Below are 18752 nucleotides of genomic sequence, written 5' to 3'. Positions count from 1 at the left end.
ACAGCCTGCTCTGCTCTTATTTCCTCCGATCTTTTGACCTCTTTAATTTTCCATCCCTTTGGCCTTCAATATGGTGCAGCATGTTTGGAGGTTTTGGAATGGGTGGGACACTGGCCTTTTCACCTCTAGGGTTGAATTTGGTGCAGATTAATGGGGTGCATGGCTCCTCGCTTTCCATTTTCTTTAATTGCCCTTAGATTGAGGGTGATTCTGGTGAAAATGCATCTTTTTTTTTGGAGCTGAGTTCCCTGATAAGATGCTGAACCTTTTCTTCAAAGAACTTGAAGCTACTTCCTCAGTGAGCTTTGTAATGAGTTCCAGGATACTGAGCCAGCAACAGTGAAGGAACAGAGGTAGACCAGTCAGTTCCTTTTCACTCACCGTTTCACCACGATTAACTCTACCGTAGCTCATCTTTACCCTAACTCTGTGCACTCAGTCTGATTCCATATTCTTTAAGTCTCTCGCCTAGCAGTTTTGATATTTTCAACTGTTCCCAAATTTTCAATTTGTCTGATGGAAAAGAGTAACAGATTTAAAATCATAGAATCCCTACAGTGTGAAAGCAGGCCAATCTGCCCATCAAGTCTGCACTAACCCTCTGAAGAGCATCTCACCCAGATCTAACCCCCTCATCTTCCTAGTCGACACATCCCTGGACACTATGGAACAATTTAGCATAGTCAATCCACCTAACCTGAACATAGAATCATAGAGATGTACAGCATTCATAGAGATGTACAGCATGGACCCTTCGATCCAACTCATCCATGCCAACCAGATATCCCATCCAATCTAGTCCCATCTGCCAGCACCCAGCCCACATCCCTCCAAACCCTTCCTATTCATATAGCCATCCAGATGCCTTTTAAATGTTGCAATTGTACCAGCCTCCACCACTTTCTCTGGCAGATCATTCCATACATGTACCACCCTCTGTGTGAAAAAGTTGCCCCTCAAGTCTCTTTTATATCTTTCCCCTCTCACCCTAAACCTATGCCCTCTGGTTCTGGACTCCCCCACCCCAGGGAAGAGACTTTGTCTATTTATCCTATCCATGCCCTTCATGATTTTATAAGCCTCTATCAGGTCACCCCTTAGCCTCCAACGCTCCAGGAAAAATAGCCCCAGCCTATCAACCTCTCCCTATATCTTAAATCCTCCAATCTTGTCAAACGCCTTACTGAAGTCCATATAGATCACGTCCACCGCTCTGCTTCCATAAATTCTCTTTGTTACTTCTTCAAAAAACTCAATCAAGTTTGTGAGACATGATTTCCCACGCACAAAGCCATGTTGACTATCCCTAATCAGTCCTTGCCTTTCTAAATACATGTACACCCTGTCCCTCAGGATTCCCTCCAACAACTTGCCCACTACTGACCTCCGGCTCACTGGTCTATAGTTCTCTGGCTTGTCCTTACCATCTTTCTTAAATAGTGGCACCACTTTAGCCAACCTCCAGTCTTCCAGCACCTTACCTGTGACTATCAATTATGCAAATATCTCAGCAATCTTTGAATTGTGGGAGGAAATCGGAGTACCTGGAAGAAACCCACATAGACACGAGGAGAATGTGCACACTCCACATAGACAGTTGCCCAAGGGTGTGATTGAACTTGGTTCCTGGTGATGTTTGACAGCAGTGCTAACCACTGATCCACCATGCCACCCTGAAATGTACTCCCTGACATCACCCCTCAACCACTTTGCTCTAATTTTATGTTTTATACTTCATTGGTTGTGGAATCTAGAGCAATGGGAACAGATTCTCTTTGTCCAGCCTATCCAATCCCTTAATCATCTTCTACCACTGTATTAGATCACCTTAATCTTCCCTATTCAATTGAACACAAGCCTGGTGTCTGCTGCTAAACAGTGGTGTATGTATAAGTCAGGATGGCGAGTGAGTTGGAGATCTTGACATATCTCACCTTGCTTCTTTTGATTTTCAGGTACACAAGATCACAGTGCTGGGGAGTGCTTTTAAAGTTGTCTTAGTAGGTTGCTGTAGTGTATTTTGTAAATTATGCAGACTAGGATCTCAATTGAGTCTAGAGGTAGTGCCATCACTCAAGCAGACTGATTAGCTCCGGATGATAATGAGCTCTGCACTGCAGTGCTGCTGTGACTGCAGTCTCCTGAGTGAAGACTTGTATTCCCACACACTCCGCATGTTGCTGCTGAAGCTGCTGAAGCCTTTCAATTGCAGAATTCCCAACCTCTGCACCTCCCTGACAGAGTTTGAGTTGATATAATGGTTCAGCTTTGTGTCCCATGGCAGTGTTGGTGCTGAATTGTGCATTCCTCAGTGGTGGGGTTAAATGACACATTTGACCTGGGCTCAGTGCGAGCATGAAGTCTCCATAGTGGGTGCTGTTGATTGACTTGAGGTCACCTACTGAGAGCTCTGTGTTGAGGAATCTCGCCACTCCAGCCCTGCTTGGTGCAACTGGAATGAGCAACCTGTCTCTGTCAATGGCTGCAAAGATCACAGTGAACGTGCTGACACTGAAACTGTCACAGTGAACGTGCTGACACTGAAACTGTCACAGTGAATGTGCTGACACTGAAACTGTCACAGTGAACATGCTGACACTGAAAATGTCACAGTGAACGTGCTGACACTGAAAATGTCACAGTGAACGTGCTGACACTGAAAATGTCACAGCGAACGTGCTGACACTGAAAATGTCACAGTTGAAGGAATACTAACACTGGCCAATAAGGCTAAGACAGGCAAGTCAAGCAACAATGGGTAGCAATTGGACAGCAATGAAGGGGCAACCATCAGAGTACTGTAGAACCTTTCTCATTGAGTCACATTTGCGAAGACAACTGACTGACTCACTTTTCCACACTTTGAGAGGTGATGGTACAGTGGTATTGTAGCTGGATCCCACCTTGGTAGGATTTGAATTCAATAGAAATCTGGAATTAGTTAAATTTAAATGATGACTGTGAAATCATTGTTGTAAAGATGCCCTCTAGGGAAGGAAATTTGATGTCCTTACCTGGTCTGGCCTCCACATGACTCTAGATCCAAAGCAAATGGGGTTGCCTGCCCTGTGAAATGGAGTAGCAAGCCACTCAATTCAAGGGTCATTGGAATGGACAATAAAATTTGTCCATATCCAAAGAATAAAATAAAAACTATGAAAGGATAATTCAATGATCCATGCTGCCAGAAATTTCCTGAAGTGGGTTACCAGGGCATGTCATGGATTGTTTGATTTGATTTATTGTTGTCACATGTACCTGGATACAGTGAAAGGTTTTGTTCTGCATGCAGTACAGGCAGATCATACTACATAAAGCGCATTAGGGTAATAGAACAGGGGAAAGAATACAATGTTAACAATTGTAAGATATGAAAGAATAAGATCTGATGTAGAGAGTTCATAAAGAGTTACCATGCTTTGGCGCCACTTGATTGTGCAGCCAGTTTTACTGAAGTCACACACTCGGCAGTTGTGTTTGCTCCTGGAGTTTGTTGACCAGAAATGATGATGAAATGGTTGCTCCTGTTTGCTTTAATCAAAGTGGAAATTTCAGTCACTCAGTAACCTTTCATTCTTATATTTGAAGAAAACATTCATTCAGGAAACCTGACAATAGTCAGTAACAGGAAATGGCTGTTAGAATCTACATGTTTCTGTCTGGAACTAGAAATCCACTATGAAATTTATAAATACGACATGCATTAAATCAAATATTTGTGACTGTTCAGCTGAACAGATCTTTCAACAATATCAATTTTCGAAACTTGGTCGAAGGAGAGAAAAGGCAAAATATCATATATACAGAATAGACTCATAAAATCCCTACAGTGCAGAGAGGCCATTTGGCCCATTGAGTTGGAACTGACCCTCCAAAGAGCTTCTCACCCCAACCGCGTACTAGCCACAGCTAATGCACCTAGCCTACACATGTCTGGATCCCATGGGCAATTTAGCGTGGTCACACCACATAACCTGCACATCTTTGGACTGTGGGAAGACAGCAGAACACCCACATGAAAACCCACGCAGACTCAAGTAGAATTGCAAACTCCACACAGACAATCGCTCCAAGGCTGGAATCGGACCTGTGTCCCTGACGCTGTAAGGCAGCAGAGCTAACCACCGAGCAACCATTAGATTCAGGAGAATGAAAGCTAAGGTAAAATCATATATTTAGCTTGTGTGTGTGTCTAACTGTCTGCATACACTTTGGCATCAAAAGAAAGATAATAGTACAGGCATGTGTGTCAGTCAGAATTCATTTCTTTGAATATTCAAACGATAAGCAACATCATATTGAAAACAGGTGTATGTGACAAAATATGGTGCTTCGGCTTAGTTTAATGCTTACCCTTTAAATCCTGTCATGTGGTGTCTGGGAGTTGGGGTAGATCTTGTGCTGTGAAGATTCTGTTCTCTTTTTTTTGGGATGGCTACCTTTTAACTAGAGAGTGTGATGCCTCTGTCCACGCCCTCAATCCATCTGAGCAAATACGCTGCATTTCCCAAACTCCCTGACAATCGCTGCTGTTGTGATGTGTCCATGAAACTGTGGCCAGCTAAGAGCTGGCGAGAGGATGGTAAGGGCATACTGAAGGGCTATGCACCATATTTAGTCCTCGCAAAGGGACCTTTTGTTAAACCTACCCTCAAAATGGATGGAGATATTTTGGACCCAAGAGCAGCTTAGAAGATGGGCCTGTTTACCTTCTCCCAAAACATGGGATTCAACTGAGATTTTCATTAGTTTAGGGAATATAGGGAAATAGAACAAAGGCAGCTGATTGGAGTTGAGCTAAAGGTCTTCTCCAAGTTAATTGAACAGTGGGGCCAGGTCAAGGGGCTGAATGGCCAGCACTTCTTTGCTTTCTCCTCAAGTGTCATTCTGACCATCCCAATTGTTACTCTAACCATCTCAGCTGTTACTCTAACTATCCCTAGTGTTACTCTAACTATCCCAATTGTTACTCCAATGATCCATCGAACCTTGCTGAGATCAGAGCTTGAAGATTTCTCTTTCAGCTTTAATCACAAAGTTCTGTTGGAATCATTCAAACCCAGGGACCACAAGGCTTGATCTGTGACATCGAGTGATCAGAAAATGAGAGGTTGTATTGTAACTCACTCAAATCCAATCTTTCACTCTATGTTAGAATTGGGCGGTTAGGAGGCTCCTTACCTTTGAAAAGACACAATAGAGAGAGAGGGTCTTGTAGAAAGGTATTAAAAGGTAGAGCTAATTATGGAGGTTAGAAATACTGCAGTTGTGTAGGGTCTTGGTGAGTCCACACCTGGACTATTGCATGCAATTTTGGTCTCCCTGCCTAAGAAAGACTGTTCGGGTTGTGTAGTGGAAGATCAGTCCGGTGATACCAGTGATGGCAGGACTGTCCTCTGAGGAGAGATTGGTTTGACTTGAATTCATTAAAGTTTTGAAGGGTGAGAGGAGATCTAATTGAAATAAAATTCTAACGGCTGCAGGACTAGATAGAGGGCAAATGCTTTCCCTGGTTGGTTCCTTCATGAACCTCATTGACTTGTCTAATTTAGTATTGATAGAGATTTTTTTTTTCATTCACTCAAGGAATGTGGGCATCGTTGGCTGGGCCAGTCTACACTCACTGGACATAGTCTTAAGATATAGGGGAGACTGCTTAGGACTGAGATAAGAAAAAATTATTCACGCAAAGTTTAGTGGTATTCTCTACCACAGACAGTTGTTGAGGGCAAGTCATTGAATGCATTCATGAGAGATGGAGATAGACTTTTGGATTTTTAAAGGCATCAAGGGGAATGGGGAATGAGCTAGAGGGTCAACCATGATCATGTTGAAAGTCAATTCAGACTTGAAGAGTCAAATGCGTCCTGCTTTCTGTGCTTCTCATAACGCATTACTTCATGGTGTATCAGGTACTCATCCCCGGTATTAGTCAACTCATTAACTCAGGTGACCCAGGGTCAGGACTAGTGAAAGGAAACTTATGGACAGCTTCAGGCAAAGAGTGATCCACATTTTTGTTATGACACGAGGTAAACCCCTCTGCTAATTTAAAACAGAGAAAGGATTTATCCTGTGCAGTAATCTGTGAAAATTCGAGATGCCAAGCACTATTTAAAGTAAAAATTAACAACTTTATTTCTTAAAGTATAACAGAGAATAAATAACAACTATTTACAACTGCTTCCTCTAACCTATCTTTTACCTTCCTCTTCTATAATACTAGTCCAATAAAACTCCCAATTAAGATTTACAAAACAAAGCTTCTTATCTCAAAACCAGGCAGCTTTCAGTTTTCTCTGTATTCCTGTCTGTTTTAGGTTCTGCTTCACAGGTTACTGATCGATAAAGGTACCTTTAAGAGAGCTATTTTTCAGAGAGTCTTCACATGCTGGTAGCATGGCAGTTCTCCCAACTGTTCAATTTTCCCCAGTCTTATACCACCAAACCTTCGGATTGTCAATATACTAAATTCAAACATGGTGGAGTTTGGTGTTTTTCAGGGTGTAATTTAAACTGATTGGCCTAATTCGAATCTGTTTTGTCATTTTCAGGCAACCAGCTACTCTAGTAGCTGGAGTACATGTTACATTGTATCTTTTTCAGAACACTTGGTGCTGTCAGGTAGTTTTTGTGAGTTTTTAACTCTCTTAAAGGTACAGTACACCGAATCTTCGTAACACATTGTATGGTGTTCTGGACAAGCCAGAATAACAGAGGCAAAACTTTGATAGTTTTTGATGGACCAAATGTCCTGCTCCTGCTGTATCTGTCTTTCAGTTTTTGTGATGCTTGGTTAAGTGGTGTTCATAGTGAACCTTATTGACTTGTCCAAATCAGTATTGGTAGGGTTTTTTAATTCACTTAAGGAATGTGGGCACCATTGGCTGAGCCAGTATTCATTGCCCATCTGTGGTTGCCCTTGAGAAGGTGGTGGTGAGTTGCCTTCTTGAACAGCTGCAGTCCATCGACCCACAATGCTCTTAGGGAGGGAGTTCCAGGATTTTGACTCACTGCCACAGAAGGAACAGCGATATATTTCCAAGTCAGGATGGTGAATTAACATCAAAGTTCACATCCAGACCCTTCAGCAAGCTACAGCTAGAAGTGAGTTCTGATCCTATCAGTGAATAGTGCAGGGGAATGGTTTCTCAGTGAGCAATGAATGTGTGTGCACCATACAGATTGGAGTTCCACACTCTGCCAGCTTTATTAAGTGAACTTTGTTTTCTCTTTCTCCCCAATCTAGTGGAACAATTTCAGAAGCTGCAGCAAGCGAAAGAGATCTTGACCAATGAAGAGAGGCGCTCCCGCTATGACCAATGGTATCGCAGCAGGATTGCAATTCCATTTCAGCAGTGGGAGGCACTGAGTGACACTGTTAAAATGGTGGGGGCTCAACTCTGACCTTCCATTTGAAATGTACAGCCGTATATATTGATCTGGAAATTGTTGTGTGCTCATTTTATAGGTTCATTATGGGCAAATTTGTAGTTCGTGTGGTTTATTCCATACTGAAAGTGTTCATCCCTGTCAAATCATAAAAGTCCATCTCTTGTCCATTCAGTAACTAGACTGTTAGCTTTTACATTGAATGAATGAGTAGGACACCTCTTGCCTGTCTTAACCTAATGGCTGTTACTTGTGCACAATTAATATAAAGTTTAGTGATGCAAATTGTTTGGACCAGATGAGAAGGAGACAAAGATCTCTCCTCTTTCTCCCTCCTCATTTTCACCACAACTTACTGTTTTGAAAAAAAAACTGCAGAAAATTAGAAACAAAAGTGAAATTGCTGGAAAAGTTCAGCGGATTTGGCAGGATCTGTGGAGACGAAGCAGAGTTAACATTTCAAATCCAGTGATCCTTCTTCATTCTGAAACATTAACTCTGCTTTCTCTCTGCAGATTTTTCTATTATTTTGGAGAAAAATGTCTTTGTCAATTTAATGTGTGCTCTTAACTGTTTGTGTGCTGTGATCATAAAGGACTAGTCAGACAATTTTTATTCAGTCTCGCAAACAGGTTAACTTTGTTCCACTAAAACTGATCTGGGTTGAGATAATAAAAAACGTATGGATGAAATAACTCCTCATTGACCGTTATCCTGTCACCAAGTTACCCTATGTTTACATGTAGGGAGTCCTTGACACTGATCCTGCTCCCTCAGAGCCAGCTGTTAGAGTGAACAGGATGCCTGACATGCATGAACTTACCTGACAGCCAGGGCTCCCTGATTGGTCCAGATTAACAGCCCCAACCAGGGAACTCATATTCTATGAGGACCACCTGCTGACCTCATTACAATGGTTATACAAAGATTTAAATTAGGAGTAGAAATCCCTTAAATTATTTCCATCATTCAGTAACATTATGGCAGATCTGATTGTATTTCAAATTCATTCCCACCGGCCCCTGACAAACCTTGACCTCCTGCTTAACAAGAATCAATTGGCTCTGTCTTAAAAATACTCAATGTCTCCTTTTCTATCATAGAGTCATAGAGTTACAAAGCTGTACAGCATGGAAACTGACCCTTCAGTCCAATTTATCTATGCCAGCCAGATATTCTGAATTAATCTTGTCCCATTTACCAGCAATTTGTCCCATATCCCTCTTAAACCCTTCCTATTCATATACCCATCCAGATGCTTTTTAAATGTTGCAATTGTACCAGCCTCCACCACTTCCCCTGGCGACTCATTCCATACACTCCCCACCCTCTGCATGAAAAAGTTGCCCCTTAGGTAACTCTTAAACTTTGTCGTAAAAAGGTGACTTCTAATTTTTAACATTATCACCTAGTCCTGGACTGGCCCACAAAAAGAAAGATCCTTTTCACATCTATCTTGTCAAGACCATATTAGATCTAGTACACTTCAATCAAGATAGCCCTGTCTGAACCCCAATGGAAACAAACCCAATCTGTGCAATCTATCCCCATTGGACAAGCCATTCATTCCAGGTCTCAACCTAGAAAACCTCCTCCAACACATTTTACGCTTTCCTAAAGTGAAGAGACCAAAATTGCACACAATGTTCGAGATGTGGTGCCACCATTGCCCTGCATATCTGAAGCACAATGTGCTTACTTTTACATACAGTTCCTCACCTAATAAAGTTTAGCATCCATTAGCCTTCATAGTCACTTGCTGTATCTGCATACTAACGTTTAATGACTCAGGCACTAGAATACTTGCATCTCAGAATTCTGCAGTCATTCCCTCTTTAAGTAACACTGTCTTTTCTATTTTGTTCCTGTTAATGTGGACAACTTCACTTTTTATACATTGTAATTCATCTGCAACATTTTGACCTACTCACCCAACCTGTCTATATCTACCCACAACCTCCATATGTTCTTTTAGCAACAAATGTTCCCACCTATCTTTATGTCGTCTGCAAATTTAGTTACCATGCTATTGCTCCCTTCATCTAAGTCGGTGATATAACTAGTAAATGATTGAGGCTCCAGCAGAGTCTCCAGTAGGACTCACCTCGTCATATCCTGTCGATCAGTCAAACTCTCTGTTTTCTCCCAGTCAGTCAATACTCAGTCCATGCTAATATATTACCCACTGAGTCCTGAGCTCCTACTTTGTGTAATAACTTTTTTTTATTTGGTATTTTGTCAAATTTCCTTCTGGAAATCCAAGCACAATATATCTACAGCCGTCCCTTTATCCACAGAGCATGCTGCTCCTTCAGGAACACCAGAAGGTTGGTTAAATACAATTTACCTAACACAAAACAGTGTTGATTCTTTTCGATTCCCTTGAGATGTTCAAAGTACACAGTTATAACCTCCTTAATGATCAATTCCAATATGTTTCCCACATCAGAATTCAAGAATTCTCTTGTTAAATTTGCTACTTGCATTTGGTTAAATTTGCTGCTTCCTAGTCTGATGCAATCTGTCCAGAATCTAGTGAATTTTAGAAAATTAACACCAAAGCATCTACTACATAATGAGCCACCGGTTTTAAGACCCTAGAGTGAAGTCTCTCATGACTCTGAGACATGTTGGCTCACGTCTCCATCGGTTTGTTCAGTTCCACTTCCCTTGAGATTGTTATTTTACCAAATTCCTCTCTCCTTTCCACTTCCTGATTTGCAGCCATCACTAGAATGCTTTTTGTATTCTCCATGGTGAAGACAAAAGCAAAGTATTTGTTAATTCCATCCACTATTTCCTTATTATTTGTAATTACCTCTCCATTCTCATTCTCTGGAGATTCCAACACACATTATATTTACTATTTTTATTTCAAAATGCCTGTAGGTATAGTTGCTGAATGTTTTTAATTTCCTTGCTAGTTTCATCTCATACTCTGATTTATTTCCCCAATTAATCTTTTCATCATTCTCTGCCATTCTTTATATTCTGTTTGTCTGAAATGCCTCACACCTTTGCACAATTGTACGCATTCTTTCTTAACTTTGATGCTTTCCCTAACTCCTTCGGTTAATCCCGAATGATGTGTGCTCCCTTAGAATCTTTCTTTACATTAGGAATGTATTTATTCTGAGAATTCTGAAGTATTGCCTTAAACCTCTGCCTCTGCTTCCTATTGATCTATCTCTTGGCCAAGTGTGCCACGTCCTTTCAGCCAGCTCAGCACCCCTGCCCAAATCGTGGCCCTAATTTCAGTATAACTTGATATTATATTCAATCATAATGTGGTCACTGCTGCCTCGAGGTGCCTTTACTTTGAGGTAATTAATTAATTAGTCCTGTTAATACCTAGTCTAGCATAACCTGCTGTTTATTTTATTATTTGCAGCCAGGACTTTGAACTTCAATATTTGGTCAGACACCTCTTTTAAATGGACCTTCCATTTAAAAGCTGTGTTTGTTTTGAGAGCTTGCTTTGCCCTGTCATTGATTTGGGCTCTTTATACACATCTTCTGTCCCTTGTGAATGGCTGGTGTTTTTGGTCTACTGGAATATACATTCATCTTAAGCATAACATAGTCAGATTAATATCCAAGTTCATTTCCTTTTGCAAGGTGTGTCTGTGCCTGTGTGTGTGTCTGTGTGTGTCTGTGTCTGTTTCGCACAGTCATACTTCACTATTCTCAGGCAATACAGCAATGTAGAAGTCAGGGTGAAATCTTATGCTCTCAGTGATAATGAATTTGGAGACTGGAAAAGCATTTATTTCGGCAATGTGACAGCAAGTGATATCCCTTCTCCTCAAAAAGATTTACATCAAGACTCCTCTGAGCATTATTCCTTCTGTTTCTTACAATGGAACTGCAAAGAGAATGAACGGAGAATACTGCAGGAAAGTGTTATATCTTTCAGTTTGTTTCTTCAACATCTTTGTTCCCCCAATCCTAATTTAGACTTAGATTTTACTATCAAATGTACTCAAGTACAGGAGTACAGTGAAAAATGTATAATGTCGCCACACATGGTACAAAGTTACCTAGGTAGTAAACATAGGTACAAAGTAGTAAAGTAAACAAAGTTAAAAAAGGTTAAGTGTTACCTTCATAGAATATGTAGAAAATAAATAAATAAGCCAAAAGTTAACATTGAAGTCCTTCTGAAAATAAACTAGAAAAATTAAGGAATAAAATAAAAAGTTCAATAATTTACTATCAGTCCATATTCCTGCAGAACCAAAACTGGAAATCAGAACAAATGTTATAAATTAAAAATACTGGGTGAATGAGATAACAGCACAAGGCCTTTGAAAGGTGAAATTTTACACAATAAATGGTTATTGAGTCAAAGTCTGTAACAGTGATCAAAAGGTATTGGATAAGGGTTTGGGGCATTGACTTGACCACACTTAGAATAACTCTCTTTTGCAATGCTTTTGAGTGTGGCGATACTACCGTAAACTTAATGAAATTTAACGTGGGTCAAGGTAAAATAAATCTCTCTGACAAATCTAATCTAATCTAATCTATTCTGTAATGGACATGAAGTACAAGAGCAGGGAGGTGAGGTTGAACGTCTATAAGACACTTGTTGGATCTCAGCTTGAGTATTGTGTATAGTTGTAAACACGACATCACAAGAAAGATGTGAATTCACTGGAGAGAGTGCAGAAACAATTTACAAGAATGGTTTCAGGGATAAGGAACTTCAGTTCTGTGGATAGATTAAAGAAATTGGGAGTGTTCTCCTTGGAGAGGAGAAGGCTGAGAGGAGATTTGGTGGTTTTCAAAATCATGAGTGGGCTGGGGAAAGTAAACAGGAGAAACTGTCCCCTGCTTGTAAAAGGAATGAGAACAAGAGAGACATTGAATTAAAGTGATGGACAAACAAAGCAAGGCTGATGTGAAAATAATCTTTTTCACTGAGGGAGTAGTTAGGATGTGGAATACACCGCCTAGAAATGTGGTGGAGGCAGTTTTAACGGAGGCATTCAAGAGGGGCATTGGCTGGTTATTTGGATGGTAATGGTGTGCAGGGATATAGGGAAAAAGTAGGTGATTGGCTCTAGCTGATAGAACCAATGCATTTATGATGGGCCAAATGGCTCCTTCAGCACTGTAACAGTTCTGTGACGCCCACCAAACTGTTTTAAGGTCTGAAATATATATTTCATGGCTGCATTCATGTATTAACGTATTATGTATGTATCTGTGTGTGTGCATGCTGTATGTGCCCACAATACCACACCCAGACTGGAATGGAAGTTCCCAGCTCCAGTGTCCAGCAGCAGGATGTGGATGGCCAGAACATCAGCGTGCGACTGCATAAGGAGGAGGAGAGAGAACAGGATCTGTCCAATCTGGGAGCTGGGAGACTGAGGGTTGCCAAGGAATGAGTGATGGTGTGAGTGTGGTGGTGGTGTGGTGTTTTGTGTGTGTGTGTGAGAGAGTGAGTGAGTGTGATGATCTGAATGTGGCGGTGTGAGTGTGTTTGTCTGTGATGGTGGGTGTGTGTGTGTTTTGGTGTGTGTTGGTGTATGATGATGTGAGTGTGTTGGTGTAAGTTGATATGTGTTGGTGTGAGTATGATGATGTGTTTTGGTGTGAGTGAGATGGAGTCCTGGGTTGCTGATTGAGTTTACTATATGTGATATTGACAGGTGTCAATGTAAATGTGTCTTTAACATGTACCGGACTCATCCTTGTGTGGGAAATCCATCAGCATTTCTATTCTTTGTGAGACCAATAACCTGAGTATGCATCTGGACCTTTGCCACCAGCAGTAAACACAGGACACTCATGAAATAACTGATCATTTCTAATGTACCAGCAGTGAGTGTGATCACCTCTGACAGATAAACCCAGAATGTATAACTGCTCAAGGCTAACAAAGCAAAAATTCAAATGTGGGAAATTTTAACTTAGAAGTGGATCTAGCATTCAGATTTAATATATTCCCCCTTAAGATATTAGCAGGTTTTGAGAAGATTTGTAGCTCAGGTTGAGGTTCTGGATGAAGGTTTGCTTGCTGAGCTAGAAGGTTCATTTCCAGACGTTTTGACACCCTACTAGGTAACATCTTCAGTGAGCCTCTGGGTGAAGCACTGCTGATAATTCCTGCTTTCTACTTTATATGTTTGAGTTTCTTTGGGTTGGTGATGTCATTTCCTGTGGTGATGTAATTTCCTGTTCTTTTTCTCAGGGGGTGGTAGATGGGGTCTAACCCGATGTGTTTGTTGATATGTTCCAGTTGGAATGCCATGTTTCTCAGAATTCTCATGCATGTCTCTGTTTGGCTTGTCCTAAGATGGATGTGTTTTCCCAGTCAAAGTGGTGTCCTTCCTTATCTGTATGTAAGAATACTAGTGAGAGCGGGTCATGTCGTTGAAACCCAAACATATAAATAGAAAGCAGGAATCATCAGTAGTGCTTTGCCTGGAGGTCCACTGAAGATAGTCATAGAGATGTACAGCATGGAAACAGACCCTTCGGTCCAACCCGTCCATGCTGACCAGATATCCCAACCCAATCTAGTCCCACCTGCCAGTACCTGGCCCGTATCCCTCCAAACCCTTCCTATTCATATACCCATCCAAATGCCTCTTAAATGTTGCAATTGTACCAGCCTCCACCACTTCCTCTGGCAGCTCATTCCATACACGTACAACCGTCTGTGTGAAAACATTGCCCCTTAGGTCTCTTTATATCTTTCCCCTCTCATCCTAAACCTATGCCCTCTAGTTCTGGACTCCCCCAACCCAGGGAAAAGACTTTGTCTATTTACCCTATCCATGCCCCTCATAATTTTGTTAACCTCTATAAGGTCACCTCTCAGCCTCCAACGCTCCAGGGAAGACAGGCACAGCCTGTTCAGCCTCTCCCTATAGCTCAAATCCTCCAACCCTGGCAACATCCTTGTAATCTTTTCTGAACCCTTTCAGGTTTCACAACATCTTTCTGATAGGAAGGAGACCAGAATTGCACGCAATATTCCAACATTGGCCTAACCAATGTCCTGTACAGCTGCAACATGACCTCCCAAATCCTGTACTCAATACTCTGACCAATAAAGGAAAGCATACCAAACGCCTTCTTCACTATCCTTTCTACCTGCGTATCCACTTTCAAGGAGCTATGAACCTGTACTCCAAGGTCTCTTTGTTCAGCAACACTCCCTAGGACCTTACCATTAAGTGAATAAGTCCTACTAAGATTTGCTTTCCCAAAAATGCACCACCTCGCATTTATCTGAATTAAACTCCATCTGCCACTTCTCAGCCCATTGGCCTATCTGATCAAGATCCTGTTGTAATCTGAGGTAATCCTCTTCGCTGTCCAGTACACCTCCAATTTTGGTGTCATCTGCAAACGTACTAATTGTACCTCTTATGCTCGCATCCAAATCATTTATGTAAATGACAAAAAGTAGTGGACCCAGCACCGATCCTTGTGGCACTCCACTGGTCACAGGCCTCCAGTCTGAAAAACAACCCTCCACCACCACCCTCTGTCTTCTACCTTTGAGCCAGTTCTGTATCCAAATGGCTAGTTCTCCCTGTATTCCATGAGATCTAACTTTGCTAATCAGTCTCCCATGGGGAACCTTGTTGAATGCCTTACTGAAGTCCATATGTTACCAAGTAGGGTGGTGAAACAGCTGGAAATGAACCTTCCAGCTCAGCGAGAAAACCTACATCCAGCTCCTTAAGATATGTTTGTATTTCTGTGGAAAGTTGGAATTGATTACAAATGGAACATTATCCACCACCCAGATCTGTCAATGAAAGTTGTGTGAAAGACCACATCTCTGTGACAATTCATCACATCTAACCCACATTTCAAATACAGTAGACAATAGATAATAGACAATAGGTGCAGGAGTAGGCCATTCAGCCCTTCGAGCCTGCACCGCCATTCAATATAATCATGGCTGATCATTCCTACAGTAGTCCCCCCTCCCCGAATCCGCGAGGGATATGTTCCAAAGCCTACCATAGATGCCCAAAACCGCAGATAGGTGCAAACCCATTCATTTATATGGGAAACATCCCTTCCCAGCAGCCTCCTGGTCCATGGTTCTGGAATGTTCCCTATAATATGTTGGGGCCGTGGTAAACTGCAGGTAACTGAAACAGGACCCATGGATATGGGGGTTGCCTGCATTGTCGGACAGTTTTCAGAGTTCAGTTCTATTCATCATAACAAGATCTGTAAAGTTGCAAAAATCTTATATCAGGGAAATAAATGTAAAAGATGTGAACTGAGCAAATAACGGCAAAACATTATGACCTTGTCATTTCCTGTGTTTCCTAGTCCATGCACTGGGCTGTGAGGGGTAAGAAAGAGCCAATGTTGGAGGCTCCTACTGTACATTCAGAGGGTTATGCAAAGACAAGGGAACAGAGAGAACCAGCAGAGGAGGAATGGACTCCAGTGTCTAAGGGCAATGAGGAACAGGCTGATCAGGACGGTGCCGGGACCAAAGAGAAAATAATGACTAGTGATGACCCGAGTTGTTCAGAAAGCCCCAGCTCTCCACGTGAGTATGAAAGACTGATTTTTAAAGATTAAGCAGGATGTAAATGCTGTGGAAATGGCAACTAAAACAGGAGCGGGAGACATGAAGTAAAAATGAGGAATATCAATATTTCAGCGTGTTCCTGATATTAAGGGGTGCAAAACTGAAACAACCAGTTCTACAGACCAACATAACAATATTCACTGGAAGGAAAATACCTTCAATACATCTGCAATCAGGGGACCATTATATTTCAGGATTAAGCACAGTCGTGTGGTGAAAAATTCATGGAATTTACAGAATCACGTGGCTCACTCAGTTAATAGTCATTGTAAACGGCTGACTGGCAACAGCTAAGGATGGTCAGTATAAGTGATGGGATCTGTCAAGTTATTTCAATATGAATTGTGCTCTAATCCAGATACAAATGTTTCATTGGAGCAGAGTAATTTTGAGTGGAAAGCCGAATGCTGTAAATCAAAAACATAAACAGAAATTGCTGGAAAACCTCAGCAGGTCTGGCAGCATCTGTGGAGAGAAATCAGAGTTAACATTTCCTCAGTGACCCTTCCTCAGAAATGATGCTAGCTAGGAAAGTGTTGGTTTATATACTGAAGATAGGGTGGAGGGAGGGAATAAGGAGTAAATGATAGGTGGGGATACAGCCCAAAGAGAGAGAACAACTGGACAGACAAAGGTGTGGATAGTGATCTGTCTAGAAGGGTGAATAGCTATTAATGGGACTGAAAATGGCTGACAATGGATTGTGTGTAATAGCAGACTATGTGATAACAAGGCCAGGTGTTTGTGGGTAGGAGTAAGGATATGGGAGAACTCAAGCTCTAAAGTTATTGAACTCGATATTGAGTCTGGACTGTAAACATTAAAGTCTTTCATGTAATATAATGTATGCAGCACAGATACTAACTGGGTGCAGCCTTCTCTATTGAATATACGGTGACTCGTTATGAATGATAATACAGGAGGGCCACATTCTGACCTGTTTGATCTCTATTTTCTTGCAGGCTTTTTAAATGTGAATGATTATCATGACTATTTCCGCTGGTCAGCAGACTCTCCTTCAGAACTGCTCCGGAAATTCAGGAACTATGAAATCTGAGGCCGGTTCAGACCCAGAGGCGTCACCGAATTTCTCAGTCTTTTCGTTAAAATGTCTTGCAGTGAGATAAGTTCCTTCTCTGACTGTTGATGTTGTGCAGAGTCTTCTTGCTGTGTTATTCTGTGCAAACACCTGCAGTAATCCCTGCAAGAGAGTGTGAGAGAGGGAGGGAGATGGGACCAGTGGTTAGATAATGACAAAATTGCTGCCCCCGTTTACCCTTGATCATTGAACATTAATGTTATTTAATGTGGGACTGTTGTAGATATGTGTGGAGCTATATGTGATCTCCAAATACCATTTTAAATAGCAAATAAAAATTTTGTGTTACGCCATCTTAATTTATTTAAAGAATATTTTCCTTCAGTTAAATTATTCAATTGTATTTATGTCATAATACTCCACAGCCATTATTTTTAGAAGTCACTTCCACGGTCCCTGATAATCAACAATACTTGGTTGATTGCCCATGTGACCACCAGATCATGACAATCACAGTAATGAGGAAGGCCTTTCAGCCCATCAGTCTTGTGAAACTAGCCCTTCAAACTGAGTTTTTAATTGAAACCCTCTTTATATATGTGTCCTTTGAAATTCTTCCTTCCTAAAGGATGCTACAGTCCGTGCTCCATTGGGCGGTGAAAGATTCTGAATTCTATCTGCATTATTCCTGTCCTTAGTCTATGCCACTCAGCGTCGTAGGTCCCCAGCATCACAGATCAAGTGTTAGCCACTTTGATTCGCTCCACGTCAAGAAACTGTTGGATAGTGCAAAGTTTATGGGCCCTGACAACATACTGCCAATAGGACTGAAGATTTGCTGCTCCCCTAGCCAAGATTTCCCAGTCCAGCTCCAACACTGGCATCTACCCCACAATGTGGAAAAAGCCTAGGTATGTCCTGTACACAAAAGCAAGGCAAATCCAACCTGGCCAATTATCACCCTATCAATCTATTAAAGTGATGGGAACTGTCATCAACAGTGCTATCCTGATGGAAAGCTTTTGCTTGAAACATCAACTCTCCTGCTCCTTGGATGCTGCCTGACTGGCTGTGATTTTCCAGCACCACGCTTTTTGATAGAGGCTAAGAATACTGTGGGAAGTAACTCAATTCCTGACTCCCCAAAGCCTGTTCACCATCTACAAGGCACAAGTCAGGAGTGTGATGAAGTACTCCCACTTGCCTGGATGGGTGCAGCTCCAACAACATCCAGGACAAAGCAGCCCACTTGATTGGCATCACAGCCACAAGCATCCACTCCCTCGACTACTGATGCTCAGGAGAGCAATGTTTATTGTTTACAAGATGCACTGCAGAAATTCACCAAGGCTCCTTCGACAGCACCTTCCAAACTCACGATCACTTTCATCTAGAAGCAGATTCGTGAGAACTGAAAATGTGTTGCTGGAAAAGCGCAGCAGGTCAGGCAACATCCAAGGAGCAGGAGAATTGACGTTTCGGGCATAAGCCCTTCTTCAGGAATGAGGGATGGTCTGGCGATGGAGGAGTCCAAGGACCTGCATGTCCTTGATGGAGTGGGAGGGAGAGTTGAAGTGTTGAGCCACGGGGTGGTTGGGTTGGTTGGTCCAGGTGTCCCAGAGGTGTTCTCTGAAACGTTCCGCAAGTAGGCGGCCTGTCTCCCCAATATAGAGGAGGCCACATCGGGTGCAGCGGATGCAGTAAATGATTTTCATTTCTTGCGGTTGCAGGGGAAGGTGC

The 18752-nt window shown here is 41.9% G+C and overlaps 1 protein-coding gene across 2 annotated transcripts in view; it reads left to right on the top strand.

The window, feature by feature from the left end:
* dnajc12 (DnaJ (Hsp40) homolog, subfamily C, member 12) overlaps positions 1–18070 on the top strand; it is a 34620-nt gene extending 16550 nt beyond the window's left edge. For both annotated transcript variants that reach the window (XM_043712269.1, XM_043712268.1), the window contains 3 exons: positions 7250–7389; positions 15706–15931; positions 16936–18070. In XM_043712269.1, coding sequence (XP_043568204.1) covers positions 7250–7389; positions 15706–15931; positions 16936–17030 — 461 coding nt within the window. In that variant the 3' untranslated portion in view covers positions 17031–18070. The remainder of the gene's footprint in view (positions 1–7249; positions 7390–15705; positions 15932–16935) is intronic.
* Positions 18071–18752: the final 682 nt, after the last annotated feature.

This window comes from Chiloscyllium plagiosum, chromosome 22 (genome assembly GCF_004010195.1).
Source record: "Chiloscyllium plagiosum isolate BGI_BamShark_2017 chromosome 22, ASM401019v2, whole genome shotgun sequence".
Taxonomy (NCBI): Eukaryota; Metazoa; Chordata; class Chondrichthyes; order Orectolobiformes; family Hemiscylliidae; genus Chiloscyllium; species Chiloscyllium plagiosum.
This window is presented reverse-complemented; position numbering and strand designations above follow the sequence as displayed.